At 40.0% G+C, this 16,342-nt stretch overlaps 1 protein-coding gene across 1 annotated transcript in view; it reads left to right on the top strand.

The window, feature by feature from the left end:
* Positions 1–16,342, top strand: part of LOC127569504 (CD166 antigen-like) — a 258,073-nt gene that overhangs the window by 212,481 nt on the left and 29,250 nt on the right. Inside the window, exons 2-5 of the mRNA XM_052014216.1 lie at positions 688–788; positions 9,447–9,666; positions 15,079–15,143; positions 16,202–16,289. Coding sequence (XP_051870176.1) covers positions 688–788; positions 9,447–9,666; positions 15,079–15,143; positions 16,202–16,289 — 474 coding nt within the window. The remainder of the gene's footprint in view (positions 1–687; positions 789–9,446; positions 9,667–15,078; positions 15,144–16,201; positions 16,290–16,342) is intronic.

The following is a 16,342-nucleotide window of genomic DNA, read 5'->3' as shown; positions in this document are numbered from 1 at the left end:
TAAGGAGGCTTTGAAAGATTGTTGGGGCAAGATCCATTTGCACTGGAGAGCAAGAGGGGAATAGAACATTCACTATTGCAGTAGTGAAGATTATGGCTGTTAATGTTGAAAACAAAGCTAGTTATTTTTAAGGATAAGATATTTGTGATTTGTGCAATGCCTGCAATGGCCAGTGAAATTGGTGAGGGAAGCTCATTCTTTCACTATCATCTCTGTATTTCTGTTTATCCATGACGTTAGTTTACTCTCTAATTTCTCTGCAAATCTCTCTAGCCTTTTGTTTCCTCTTCTGAATAGTTCTCAGTCACATCTGTAGGCCTCTCATTCATCTGTCTAAATTTTCCATATTTTCTGTATGTCGCATGTCGATTTCTCCTGTTGTTTTCTTATTCTTGATATGCTTCTTTCACTGTTTTACTTACTTTGCTCACTTCTCATGAAGTCTTTTATCTAAATGTGAGGTTCTCATCCTTTATTGCAGAAAATAACTCAAGTGATTGAATCTAAACTAAAGGGGAGGGGAAATGAGAATTCAACCTGAGAAGCTGAAATAGTCAGGATGGGCTCCAGGATTAGTGCTTTATCATTGGCTCGGTGATGTTCCTGATACTCTCCTTCAGTGAGATCGATAAAAATAACGAAATGGATATCTTTTTTATGTAATTGTACTTCTGTGCTTTTTTTCAGTTCATGCAGTGACCACCGTGACTGCAAAGGTTGGAGACACTGTCACGCTGGCTTGTGAGGCGAAAAAAGGAGCTGACGTGTTCTTAGTGATATGGAGAGTGGTAAGTAAAGTGTGTACTATATTTGTTTCTTGGACATGTAATAGATTCAGTTAAAAGATGGTAAATGCCTCTGGTGCTTTTGCAAATATAAAAGGAATGTCAGCGAAAGAGGCTGCCATATTTAGGTGACTCAAGTCAGAAACAATCATGTGGTCATCTACTACTGCCTCTCTCCTCGTCTGGTGAGTAACCACCAGGCATTGTACTGTGTAGATATTTGAAGAAGCAGCCTTGTCTCCTTGTTGCATCGATGCCAACAGAGAGGATCTGAGGATCTTTTGTCCCCCAACTCTAATAAAAAGTATTATAATTTTGTCATAAGTATGCTATTTTAATGTTATTCATTTCCTGTCGATTCATACTGAGACATTTTAATGTGAGAAGTCAAAGCGTCTCAGGACACAGGCTCTTAAACATAACATGAAAAGGAATTTCAGTTGGTTGGGGTTGAATACAGCCTTCTGATAAGGAAGTGACACAACAGGCTTTAGATCTTACAGAACACAGAGACACCTCAGTTAAACTGGCATTCTTTAGATGTTGGAAACAATTATGTTGGGTGATAAATTTTGCAGGTATTACAAGAATGTGATCCAGCCCAAGTGGAGCAGTTTTCCTAATCCAGTAATTTCTTTATGATTGTCTTATCTTGAAATTAACGCTTCTGAGATCTAGGCCATTAATGCTTAAGGTTAGGAGGCTCCAAGCACTGTTTTTAGAGGGAGAGAGACACCTTAGACGTGTCCTAGATATTTTTATGGTTTAGATAACATGCTTGCCAAGTTCTCAGAACTACGTAGCTAGGATGTGAATGCACAGCATCGGGAACACATAAAAACACAACTTACCTCAGCTGCTGAGAAGTTTGAAGATCACAAGGTAAACCAAATTACTTCAGCAGAAGTTATGCTAAATGATGGTACAGATCCTCAGAATTACTCAGCTAATAGAAGGGACAGTGAAACAGCAACCTTGAGTTAGCACCTTCAGGATTTATATAAGCATATATCTACAAAAAATACTGTTTAGCCATTTTAGTCAAATCTTAGAGGAACTGGCATTGTGATATAACTCAATAAGCTCATACAACTATTTAATTTTGAAATTTCAAGATTGTTATAGATTCATAACGTTGTACAGCACAGAAACGGGCCCTTTAACCCACCACATCCATGTCAACCTTTTGCTCAAATATACTAATCTTACTTGCCCACATTAGATCCATATCCTTCTATACCTGTCTATTTAAGTGTCTGTCTTTATGCCTCTTCTTAACCAAGAAGGGGATGGTCATTTTGATGGGACTGTATTATAGGCACCCCAATAGTCAGGAGGAATTAGAGAAGCAGAAGTGTAGAGAGATTGCAGATAGTTGTCAGAATAATAGGGTAGTATTAATGGGAGTTTGTAATTTCCCTAACATTGGCTGGGACACCCATAGTGCAAAGAACTTGGACAGGGTGGAGTTGTTAAATGTGTCCACGAAAGTTGCTTTAATCAATATATAGAGGGCCCTACTAGACAGAGCGCAACACTGGACCTCCTCTTAGGGAACAAGGTAGGGCAAGTGACTGAAGTGTCAGTTGCAGAGTACTTTGGGTTCAGTGACCATAATTCTGTTAGTTTTAAAATAGTTATGGAGAAAGGTAGGATGGGTCCACAGGTTAAGGTCCTAAACTGGGACAGGGCCAGTTTTGGAGACATTAGGTGCGATTTTGCAGAGGTTGATTGGGTGAGACTGTTTGCTGGTAAAGGGACGACTGGCAAGTGGGAGGCTTTTAAAAGTGTGGTATCAAGAGTCTAAGGGAAAGATGTTCCTGCTAGGGTGAAGGCTAAGGCTGGCAAGTTTAGGGAAGGCTCTGGTTAGGAAAGAGAAAGTGTACATTGGGTCAGGCAATTGGGAACAAGTGAATCTGATTGTAAGAAGTGTAGGAGTACACTTAAGAGGGAAATCAGGAGGGCAAAAAGAGGGTATGAGATGGATCTGGCAGGCAGGGTTAAGGAAAATCCCAAAAGATTCTATATGTATATTAAGAAGAAAAGGATAGCTAAGGAGAGAATAGGTCCCCTTAAAGATCAGCGTGGCCATCTATGTGTGGAGCCACAGGAGATGGGCAAGATTTTTAATGAATATTTCAATGAATATAATGAATATCTCATCAGTTTTTGCTGTGGAGAAAATAATGGATGTGGGATAAATGAGTGATGATGTCTTGGACTGTATACGAATTACTGAGGAGGAGGTATTGGCCTTAAAGCACACTAAGTGGATAAATCCCCAGGGCCTGACCAAGTGCACCATCGGACCTTATGGGAAGCTAGGGAAGAAATTGTGGAGGCCCTTGCAGAGATATTTGTTTGATCCTTAGCCGCAGGAATAGTTCCAGAAGACTGGTGGGTGACTAATGTTGCACTGTTATTTAAGAAGGGCAGCAAAGACAAGCCAGGGAACTACGGGCTGGTGAGACTGTCATCAGTGGTGGGTAAGTTACTGGAGAGGGTTCTGAGGAAGAAGATCTGTCAAGATTTGGATAGGCAAGGTCTAATTAGAGATAGTCAGCACAGCTTTGTGCGTGGGAAGTCATGTCTGACAAATCTCTTTGTTTTTCGAAGTTTTAACCAAGAGGATAGATGAGGGCGGTAGATGTTGTCTGCATTGACTTTAGCAATACCTTTGACAAGGTCCCTCATGACAGGGTAGACTGGAAGATTAGATCACATGGAATCCAGGGAGAGATAGCTTTGTAATTGCCTTGATGGTAGGAAGCAAAGAGTGATGGTCAAAGGTTATTTCTTGGACTGGAGACCTGTGACTAGTGGTGTGCCACAAGGGTTGGTGCTGGGACCTTTGTTACTCATTATTTATATAAACAATTTGGTTGAAAATGTGCAAGACATGATTAGTAAGTTTACTGATGACAATAAAATAGGTGGTATCATAGACAGTGAAGAAGGTTATCAAAAATTAGAGGGATTTTGATTAGCAAAGTAAGTGGGCCAAAGATTGGCAGATGGTTTTGAATTTGGATAAGTGCAAAGTGTTGCATTTTGGGAAGTCAAACCAAGGTAGGACTTATACAGTGAATGCTCAGGGCCTGGGGAGTGTTGTAGAACAGAGGAACCTAGGAGTACAGGTTCATAGTTAGCTGAAAGTGGTGTCACTGGTAGACAGTGTGGTGAAGAAGGTGTTTGGCACCCTGGCCTTCATCAGTCAGGGCATTGAGTATAGGAGTTGGGACGTTATGTTGCAGTTGTTCAAACACTGGTGAGACCACACTTGGAGTATTGTGTACACTTTTGGTCGCCCTGTTACAGGAAAGACATCATTAAACTGGAAAGAGTGCAGAGAAGATTTACGAGGATGCTGCCAGGACTCAAGCGCCTGAGTTATAGGGAGAAATTGGGCAGGCTGGGACTTTATTCCTTGGAACATAGGAAATTGAGAGGTGATCTTATAGAGGTGTATAAAATCATGAGGGGCATAGATAGAGTGAACACATATTGTCTTTTTCCCAGAGAAGGAGAACTAAAAACTAGAGGCATAGGTTTAAGGTGAGAGGTGAAAGATTTAAAGGGGACCTGAGGGGCAATTTCTTCACACGGAGGGTGGTACCAGAGGAAGAGGTTGTATAATAACAACATTTTAAAGACATTTGGATAGGTACATGGATAGGTGAGGTTTAGAGGGATATGGGCCAAATTCAGGCAAATGGGACTAGCTTGGTGGGCACCATGGTCAGCATGGACATGTTGGGCCGAAGGGCTTGTTTCCATGCTGTATGATTCTGACTCTTAAATGTAGTCATTGTATCTGATTCTACCACCCCCTCTGGCACCAGGTTCAAGATATCAACCACTCTCGGGGGGGGGGGGGGGGGAGCGCAGGAAATTACCCCTCAGAGTCCTTTTAAAACTCGTTCCACTCACCTTAAACCTATTCCCTCTTGTTTTTGATACCTCTACCATGGGAAAAAGATTTTGACTATCTACCTTATCTACGTATGCCTCTCATGCCTCTCATAATCTTATATACCCCTGCCAGGTCACTACCCCACCCCCCCACCCGCCCAAGCCTATTTTACTCTAGGGAAATCAAGCCTAGCTTTTCTAATCTCTCCCCATAACTAAAGTCCTCCAATCCAAGCGACCTCTTGTTGAATCTCCTCTACACTCTTTCCAGTGTGACTAGAATGGGACACAATACTGTGCAGCCTAACCAGTGTTTTGGAAAGTTGCAACATGAGATCTCAGCACTTGTTCCTGGATTGTGGATTATGGCTATGAATTTGATTAGTATTTGCTAGTTTTTTAGTTTGGCATATAAGATTTGGTATACAATATGTAATGATTACTTACTTGATCTCAGTCAGAGTTTATAGAACACAGAACAGAACAACACAGGAACAGGCCCTTCAGCACACCATATCTGTGCTGGGCATGAAGCCAAATTAAACTAATCTCTTCTGCCTGCACGTGATCCATATCCCTCTGTTCCTGTGTATTCGTATGCCTGTCTAAAAGCCTGTTAAGTGCCATTATCGTATCTGCTTCCACTACCACCCCTGGCAGCACGTTCCAGGCACCTACAGCCCTCTATGTAAAAAAAAACTTGCCCCGCACATTTCCTTTAAAGCTATGCCCCCTAGTATTTGATATTTCTCCTCCCGGAAAATGATTCATACTGTCTACCCTATCTATGCCTCTCATAATTTTATAAATTTTTGTCAGGTCTCCCCTCAGCCCCTGACACTCCAGAGAAAACAATCCAAGTTTGTCCAACCTCTCCTTAGAGCTAATACCCCCTAATCCAGGCAGCATCCTGGTAAATCCCTCCTGCACCCTCTCCAAAGCCTCCACATCTCTCCTGTAATGGGGTATCCAGAACTGCACACAATACCCTAAGTGTGGCCTAACCAAAGTTTAATAGCTGCAACATGACTTCCTGACTCTTATACTCACTGGCCCTACCAATGAAGGCAAGCATTCCGTATGTCTTCTTTACCTCTATGTCTACTTGTGTTGCCACTTGCAGGGAGCTACAGTCTTGGACCCCAAGATCCCTCTACATCAATGCTGTTAAGGGGTCCTGCCATTAACTGTATATTTTCCCCTTACGTTTGACCTCCCAAAGTGTAACACCTCACACTTGCCCAGATTAAACTCCATCTGCCATTTCTTCACCCATGTCTGCAACTGATCTATATCCTGCTATATCCTTTGATAACCTTCTATATCCCTCTGTATACTTTGACTGATGAACTTGATGAAATTTCAGTCCACAACTCCTCCAATTTTTTGTCATTTGCAAACTTACTAACCAACCCACCTACATTTTCATTCAAGTCATTTATAAATATCACAAACAATAGAGGTCCCAGCACTGATCCCTGCAGAATATCACTGGTCACAGACCTCCAGCCAGAATACTACCCTTCCACTACTGCCCTCTGTCTTCTATGGGTGAGCCAATTCTGCATGAAAACTACCAAGTCACCATGGATCCCATGCATCTTAATCTTCTGCTTCAGCCTACCATGAGGGACCTTCTCAAATACCTTACTAATGTCCACGTAGACAACATTCACTGCCCCACCCTCAACAATCGCCTTTGTCACCTCTTCAAAATACTCAATCCAATTTGTAAGACGTGACGTGCCCTGCACAAAGCCATGCCGACTGTCCCTAATTAGCCCATGCTTCTCCAAATGCAAGTAAATTCTATCCCTAAGAATCCTCTCCAAAGGCTTCCCTACCAGTGATGTGAGGCTCACCAGCCTATAATTCACTGGATTTGTTGAGGCTTTGATAGTGTTGCTGTACTCGCTGGTGCTTCCGGGTTAGGAGAATAAAAAAAACTAGCCAGGCTTCCACAGCTAATAGTTCTCTAATGATACATGCCAGAATGTGAAAGAGAGCAACATTTGGTGGGGTGTTCCTCACTGTTCCAGGTGTGACAATATTATAGACATGCTGGCCCTGAGAACTTGGGCTGCATGCCGTTGAAGCAGGTTTGGTGAAAATGGTACCAGTTGAGCATTGTTTCTGACCTTGTATCTATTGGGTGAATGCCAACCATAGAAGGGGTGACACATGGCTCAGCCAGGCAAAGTTCTGGTCAGCTGGTATCAGGAACTCCTATTAGTGCCTATGGGTGTCAAAGGTTACAGGGAAAAGGCAGGAGAATGAATGAGAGAATATTAAATCAGCCTTATCAAAGAGCAGGGCAGACCTGATGGGCCGAATGGCCTGATTCTGCTCCTATGTCTTATGGTCTTATGCTGCCATTAGGCTGCTGCAACCTAGACACAGGACACAACCTTATCCGAAGATCAGTAGCTGATAGCAAAGACAGGGCTGAGGATTCCCAGCTCGATAGAGCCTGCTTTATTAGCCAACACCTAGAAATTGCCTTTGGCACAATGGATTTTTAGGTCCTTTTTCAAAAACTAAGATTTAAGAATCTATTTCAATCCTCCTTGCTGTAGGAGTGGTAGCAAGGGATTGGAGGATCGCTAACAATGAACCATTTAAAGAGGGAGGTAGGGATAAATCAAGTAATTACAGGCCGATTATTGTGACCTCAGTGCCATACAATTTATTACAATCAATTCCATGGTCCAAAAAACCCTTCATTTAGAACTGCATAGATTAATCAGGAACAGTCAGCATGAATAAGTGAAGGGAAAGATTTGTCTGATGAACCTCATGAAATTTTTTGAGGGGGTAATAAGGAGTGTTGATGAGAACAGTGCATTTGATGTAGACCACTTGGATTTTAGCAACACTCTTATCAAGGCAGGCTGGTTAAAAAGAATTAAAGGCCCATGGAATCCAAGGGAGAAAACTGAATCCAAAATTGTGTATTGGCCAGAAGGAAAGGGTAATGGTTGAATGCAGTTTTTGTACTTGGAATTTTTGTAGTGGAGTTACATTGGGCTCAGTGCTCAGTTTTAGTGCTTTTTGAAGCATATATTACTGATTTAGAGTTACATTTGGTGAGTATGATAAAGAAGTTTGCAGATGATACAAAAAAAACGGCTTTGTTGTTCACGGTGAGGAGGAAAGGTGCAGGCATGAGGGAGATGCAGAAAGTCTGGTCAGTTGGGCATAAAATTGGCAATTATAATTTAATCCAGATAAATGTGAACTAATGCAACAAGACAGTAGAATATATGATAAATGGGAGGATATTGAATGGTATGAAGCAACAAAGTGACCTTGAAATGTATGTCACATATCCTTAAAGATAGCAGGATGGGTCAAAAAGTCAAAATGACATGTAGAATACAAACATTCGAATTAAGAACAGGAGAAGACCACTCAGACCCTTGAGCTCCTGCTGATTACATTTTTTAAAAATTAATTACCTTAATTAGAATGATGTAATAAATTAATTAGCTTAATTTATAACTCCATTTAACAACTCTGTATTCCCATGTCTGATCAGTAACCTTTCATCTACATATTTATCAAGTACCTACTCCTGCCTTAACAATATTCAAATCTCTGTTTTCACCATCTTTTGTGGTAGAGAGTTTTAAAGCCTCACAACCCACTGTGAGAGCAAGATATATCTCATTTCCATCTTACATGGGCGACCCTTATTTTTTTAACAGTGACCCCTCGTCCCAGATTCTTCCACAAGAGGAAACATCCTTTCCTTATCTACCCTGTCAAGACCCCTCAGGATATATATGTTTCAATCAAATCATTTCTCACTCTTCTAAACTTCAGGGGATAATAGCATAGATTGTCCAACAAGCCAGCTGTTCCAGCTATTAGTCTAGTATATCTTGTCTTAAATGCTTCTTCCTTGGTTAGGCTGAGACATAGAATATGAGAGCAAGGAGATTATTTTAGAACTGTATACAGCATAGCTTGGGGATTGTGTACAGTTCAATTCAAGAAAGATGTGATAGCACCAGGAAGGGTGCAGAAAAGATTTGCAAGGATTTTATCAGAACTGGAAAACATCAACTTTAAAGAATGATTATATAAGCTAAGGTTTTTTTGGAACAGGGGAGTCTGAGGAGTAAATTTATTAAACTATATTAAATTATAAGGAGCTTAAAAAGAGTAAAAAGAACTAGGGGGTCATTTAAAGTAATCAGTAGAAGGATTAGATGATAGCTGAGGGGAGAAAAATCACCCAGAGGCTGGAAATCACTGTCCAAAAAAGTGAAAAGGGCAGAATCCCTCACTGCATTTAAAAAGTAATTGGATATGTACTTGGAGAGCCGTGACTACAGGGAGATGGATCATGTGTAGTAAGGTGGAATTACACTGGATAACTCCTCCTCAATCTTCACAGACAGAATGCATGAATGACCTGCTGTTTTATGTATTAAATTTTTAATGATTCACTATGATTTTTCCATAATATGTTGAGCTTAATGCACAGAGGAAATGCTACATTCACTCAGCCATTGCAAAATGTGGGTTAGGTTGGATTAGTTGAAGTATTATCTTGCCTCCTGCCCCAGGAAATGAGCAGGATCAACTCACCATCTAGTCTGCACATGAACAATGGCAATGGGAGCTGCTGCCATCAGAAACCCAGCAGATCAAAATCTTCTTGTACTAAGAAGCCTGCGGTAGAATTCAGAAAATTGCATGGATTATACCCTGCGTATCGCTAACCTTCTCTTTCTCTTTCAGGAAGTAAATGAAAATTTCAAAGAACAACTCATTTCATTGTCACCAATGGAAAATAAAATAGTAGACAAAGAGATTTCCGGATACAAGGGCAGAATAATGATAAACAAGGATCTATCCTTAAATATTTTCGATGTTGGAATTCAGGATGAAAAAATATTTTCCTGCTCTACAGTGATTGGATCAGACATATCTGAATCTTATGTATTTGTCAAAGTTTACAGTAAGTAAAAACTACCTATATCATACACATTGTGATTATAATCCACAGGGGCCAGATTTTGAGATTCACCCCATTGTAAGATATTTTTTTCTGGTAGCTATCAAGGGGCTGAGTTAATAAAGTAATCTTGAATAACATTGTCTTTCCTCAGAATTTGGGAATTGAATGTATTTCTGGTTCACAGGCTTGGTTTTGCTCTTTCTCCTCCAGGACATCAATCCACAGCTTTCCCCACCATGATGCTAGCCCAACTTCCTTAGTTTGGGAGTACTTGCTGTAGTGTAACAGGGGGGGCTGCCACTACAGCAATCAATGTAGCAGGAGAAGCTAAATGGATCCCTAAGGGTGAAGAGACCAATTAAGGCCAAACCAGATCAGGTTAAGGGAGGGCAAACTGTTCTCAACAGAAGGCTCTCCATGTCCCCCCACCTCCAAAAGAACATCAGAGAGTCTGAGATTACCAAAAGTCACTTAGTATTTCCTCAATGGCGCTCAGGTTAACTGTGTGGCTTGCTTCCAAAGACCCCCCACCTAAAGTCATAGAGTCACAAAGAGATACAGCACGGAAAAAGGCCCTTTGGCCTACTGAGTCCATGCTGAACATCAACTACCCACTTACATTAAATCCTAAAATAATCCCACTTTTTGTTCTCCCTGCTTTCTCATCAACTTCTCCCAGATTCCAATTAACCTACAAACTTGCACCTCTTTGGAATATGAGAGGTAACTGCAGCACCAGGCAGAAACCCAAACAGTCACAGGGAGAACGTTCAAACTCCACACTGACAGCACCCAAGGTTAGGATTGAACTTGAGTCTCTGGTGCTGTGAGGCAACAGCTTTACCAGCTCCACCACTGTCCCACTTTCCTTGCTAGTATTTATATGTGATAGGTTAGGAAGTGCCGTGTTCAACAGACAATTATCCTGGAAGTAACAATGGAAGTGAAGTGAAGGGAAAGAAAAATTGGGCACAATGTGTAAAGGTATCCATACTGTATCTCATTTCCTGGATGTTTTCACAGCTATCCCTTTGGGTTTGAAGCACAATAGCAGAGAGATTTCTTCCATATTAATTCAATCTCTCTGAAAGGAATCCCATTTGCAATGCCCTCTAGTGAGCATGTGTGGCTCAGCACATCTTCATGATAGTAACTAATTGACAAGCATGTGTCACAGTGATGGAATTTGAGTATTCACATCTCCACAGCTTGCAAATCTTCTTCAGAATCTTGCTCGCATCTGTTGAAGCCTTCCCCACAACAACTTGCAATTATAGAGCACTGTTAAGATAGAAAACATCCCAATTAGGAGGCATCACACATTCCCAGAAGCACTGGGCATACTAATCAAAAGCCTTGTGCATTTTGAGAGACTTTCAAAGATAGGAGGTGGTGTGAGGAGATTTATGAAGAGCAGGCTGGAGGGCATGAGGAAGGTGGCAGCTTGAGAAGCAACCAGGGATTATTCCAAGACTTGTAGACATAACTGAGGATGTTAAATTTATTCATTGGTGTAGGAGAAACTGGTGAGGATGAGAATGAAAGATTGAGGTCCAACTGTACGAGAGAATACACATGAAGTTTCAACTGATTTATATGCTGGAGGTCAGTTGGTTGACAATGTGGGAACTTAGTGGACTTATGGGGTGCATGAAAGAGAATAGTGGATGCTACTGGAATTGCCCTGTAAAAGATAGAACCCAGGAACTATGTGCCCTGGAGTAATTAGTGAATTCCTGCCCAGCCTTGTAAGGGTAATTGATGCCAGGTAAATCTATGGACAATGTTCCTCAACTCAACTTCTGCTCCACTGGCTCATATACAGTAAAACATGATGTAGGTCTGCCAATCAAATATGAAATGAGGTTTAAAAAGAAGTCAGGAAGGAACATGTGAATTTTATTGAGAAGGGAGGAGAGGAATTTTACAGGTTCAGTATCGGACCCCCTGAAAGGATAGAAGAAATCTTGATAGCAATTCCACTTCCATCTCCTGTTATCTTCGTGATCCCGTGATTCCAAATGGGAGTTGCACCTCAGAGGAAATGGAACCCACATCCTGATGGGGTTTTGTGTGGGTTGGAGGGATAGGATCCTGTAAATAAAATCAGAGGAGGGAAAAACTAGACTGGAAATTAAAGATAGGGGTTCAGGTTAAGGCATTTTTAGAACAGGAAAGTAGGAAGCGGTAGTGCAGAGCAACAGCAAAGGTAACAAGTACAGTATATCAAGAAGGGGCAGAGCATAAGAGTGCACCAGCAAATTGAGTCAGAGTATAAAAAAATGATGAATGAAATAAAAACCTCTTTATCTGATAGATGAAGTGATGGCACAAATAGAAATAAATGAATAAATAGCTGTTACAAATTCAAAGGTGCAAGGTGTCCAAGACTAGGTAAATCTGCTCCACTGGCTCATATAAAACATGATGTAGGTTAAGGGGGTTTTGGAAATGGAGGTTGAACAGCTGTGTTTGATAAATGGTGAGATCACTACGGTGGTGGGGAATGACTTGGGCACAGAAGCTCAAGTTGTAGAATCAGTCTGAGTGGAGATAAGAAATAATAAGTATAAGAAGCCATAGGAGGGCCCTGACAATGGCTATATTGTTGGACAGAGTACAAATTAAGAAATAATAGGAGCTTGCAAGAATGCTAATGGCTCAATTTGATCATCATATAAATTGAACACAAATTGGCAAGTGTAGTGTTGAGGAGTTCAGAGAATGCTTTCAGGATGGTTTCTCAGAGCAAAATGATGAGAAACCAACCAGGGAACCAGCTATTTAGATCTGGTATTGTGTAATGAAACAAGATTAAGTAATGATCTCATAGTAAAGGATCCCCTACAAAAAAAGTGTTCATGGCATGGTAGAATTTCAAATTCAGTTTAAGAGTGAGAAACTTGGCTCTGAAGCCAGTATCCCAAGATAAAAGACAATTGAGATGGTTTAGAGTTAGTGTTGGCTAAGGTGTACTGGGAAAATAGAGTAAAGGGTAAGACATAAGATCAACTGTTGCAGACATTTAAGGAGATACTTCAGAAGTCTATGTAAAAGTATATTCCAATGAGAAAGAATGGCTGTATGAGAATATATGTGACTAAGAGAGTTAAGAATGGTATCAAATTGAAAGAAAAGGCATAAGATGTTGTGAACATTCGTGGTAGGCCAGAAGACTGGAAAGTTTTTAGTTTAAATGAGCAAAGGATGACTGTAAAGAGGGGAAAAAATGGAGTACGAGTAAATTAGCAAATGATATGAAAAGAGTAAGAGCTTTTACAGGTACATAGAACACGGGTAGCAAAAGTAAAAGTTGGTCTCCCAGAGGATGAGTCCAGGGAACTGAAAAAAGGGAAATGACAGAGATTCTAAATAATTATTTTTGGTTGGACTTCATGGTAGAAGATGCTAAAAACATCCCAATAATAATAGATAATCAAGGGATTATGAGGAGCCTAAAGCAGTCTCTATCACCAGAGGAAAAAGTACTTGGCCAACTAATGGGTTTGAGGCCAAGTCCACTGGACCTTTCGCCTGCATCCTAGTGGCTTAAAGGAAGTGGCTCCAGTGATACTTGATGTGTTGGTTGTAATCTACCATGATTCTTAGATTATGAATAGATCCCAGATAATTAGAAAACCACAAAGGTAATGGCATTATTCAAAAAAAAACAGGAACCAGGAATCTATAGGCCAGTTAGCCTAATTATCAGTCATTGGAAAAATGATTGTACCCATTATTAAGGAGGTAATAACAGGATATTTAGAATGTCGTAAGATAATGAATCAAAGTTAACATAGATTTATGAAAGGAAGATGGTGTTTGACAAATTAGCTGGTGATGCAGCAAACTGGGTGGATAAATGAGAGCCAGTAGATGTATATTTCACTTTCCAGAAGGCATTCAATAATTAAGGAATGATATACTTGCTCGAGAGGCAGTTGAGAGATACTTCACTAAATTGATTCCGAGGATGAAGGAGTTGACATATGAATAGAGGTTAAGCTCATTGTTTAGAAGACTTGGAAGTTTCTGAGACAGTGCAGCCACTGGGAGGATTCTGAAACTACGTCCCCCAGTATGATGATGTAGTATTGGGGGGCTTGGTTTCTGAACAAAGGGTCACCTACCCAAGATGGAGAGGACGTGGAATTTCTCTAGGGGTCATGACTTTTTGGGAATCTCTACCCCAGACAGCTGTAGAGTCAGAATCATTGAATATATTTTAGACAGAGATTTATCAGATATTTGAACGAAAAGAGAATCAAGGAGTATGGGCTGAGAGCAAGAAAAGGGTGCTGATGCCAAGACTGGATCTGACTGAAGAGTGCAGCACGCTCATGGGGCGAATTGTTGTCCTCCTGTGAAAGGGAGTGTTAGAAATAGATTGACTACAGGATATTGTTCATTCATCCACCTTCCTTTAAAAACAACTCCATTATGGCATGTGATTAGTGAATTTGCCCTGAAAAGTACATGCTGTTGTCACTAGGCAGATTGTACCTTTCTTTTTGAAATACTTCTTTTAGCCCTGTGAAATTCACAATGTCGGGATTATAACTAGAACTGCCAAAAGGTAAGAACTTGTGCCCTTTGGCTGTAGAATTTCCATTGCAGATGTTCAACAAATGAATACTATTGGAGCTTCTTGGAAGTGTGTATGGATTCTGGTGTTGTGTGCCATTATCTGTTCTGAAGTTCTGATTTTTATTTTGACCATACAAGAAAATACCTAATGCCATGTACTGTGTATGGCATTCTCATAGTTTAATACTGTTAAAAATAGCTCAACATTTGAATCACAAATTGAATGCTGGCACTGACACTTGAATGGCCTTATAAACAATGTCAATCTTTAAACACTTGCCGTTTACTTAGATGCCTCGGTACAATGGCTAAAGCTTATTCACAAACATTTTCATTATTCACGTTTCCACTCCTCTGAGAGTGACACCTTTATTCAGGTGCCAGGGAAAGCTGATGTCATTGTTTGTACTGGCATTGCAGATCCCACCAAACTTGCTCTGTGCATTGATATTTTGCCTCAGCAGTAAAGACTTCAGGTGCTATGGTGAACATAAAGGCAGCAATAAAGTTTTTTTTCATTAAATCTATCTTTATATATTCTATGATCATCCTTCAATATTGCTCAAAACTGTGTTTTACTGCTGGATTGACCCCATGCAACTGAGCTAAAGTGTTGGATATTTACATAGCTTTCAGCACTTAGCATAATTTCTGTAATTATGTTTTGAATGGAATATATTGAGTCTTGCAGCAAACAAAGTCAGTTTCCATCCTTAAATACTTCCCTTTTTATTGCATTTTTACTGTACCAACTAATTACAGATTTGATAATCTGAAATTACTTGGTTAATTGATAATCTGTTATCTGTTTCTTTCTCTTTACAGAGCGACCAACTAATCCTGAAATTATACAGCCAGCTCCATTTCTTGTTGCAGGGAAACCACAGAAGGTATGTGCAAGACAAACATTCCTGACTTTGGCAAGAAAGACCGGAGAGATCAGTGCTCTAAATTAATGATCAGAATTACTTATAAGATCTGGGCACTATTCACTTGAGTTGCACATGATAAAAGATACTGGTTTGTATTAGAAAAGTGAAAAACCACAAATTAAGAGATTGTAATATGAACCATATGTGAGCTCTTATCACCCAATGAGATGGGCATGATTGGCTGGAGATGTTCAAAAGGAGAAACAACAAAGATGAGATTTAGTCATTAAAATTAGGAGAAAATTATAAGGGAACTAAGCCTGCCCATTGTGAAAAGAAATCAAGGCATTTCCTTTCAACTTAATCCAGACAAAATGGCCATGAGAACAAAGAGTTCAAATACTAGATGCACAAATTAAAAATACAAAATTTTAAGAAATGGTTTTCAGCTTTTTGACTAATGGCAATGAAATTGTGAAATTAGTTACCAAGTATAATCGCTGAAGGAATTCTGTATAGGTGTTCTGTTACATGGAGTTTACAGATTAATAAATATTAATAAATACTTAATTTTTGCTGATTGAGGATCTTAATTGCATTTTTATGAATAGTTATACATTTCTAAGGGATAACTTAAAATTGATTTTTTGAGTCCAATTTAGGGCATTTCATGGTTTGATGGGATCAAGAATCCAGCAATCTTTTAATGCTTCAGTCATATTTTGAGTTAATGTTAAAAAATGTTTAAAAAGTATGAAACTGACATAACTTACATTTGATGCATTGCCTTAGTTCTTTTGACACTGCTCTTGGAACCTGTCAGGATGTCAAATGGGGAATTGTACATTTCCAGCCTATTATCTCCTAAGCATTAACATTAACTGCCAATTTCCTCCATCGGACTACAGAAGCCTGTTATTATCAAGTAGCACTGATACATGTTTCTAAAGGATTCCGTATAGCATTTTTTTTCAGGGAAACAACTGATGGTTAACAATAACCTGAACGATAAAATGTTGTTGCTGAAGTTGGTCCAGAAATGTAATTGTGCTATTTCCCTTTTCCCTTTCATTCAGGTTGGTCTGTGTGTCGTGAAAGATAGCTACCCTGCTGCTAATGTTTCCTGGCAATACAATTTTGAGAATCTGGACAACAACATCCCAGGTATGAATATAGAATTCAAAATTAGTGATCAAATATTGAGCAGTTTGAACACT

Source organism: Pristis pectinata, chromosome 4 (genome assembly GCF_009764475.1).
Source record: "Pristis pectinata isolate sPriPec2 chromosome 4, sPriPec2.1.pri, whole genome shotgun sequence".
In the NCBI taxonomy this organism is placed as follows: Eukaryota; Metazoa; Chordata; class Chondrichthyes; order Rhinopristiformes; family Pristidae; genus Pristis; species Pristis pectinata.
The sequence above is the reverse complement of the archived record's forward strand: the minus strand, read 5'-3'. Positions and strand labels throughout refer to the sequence as shown.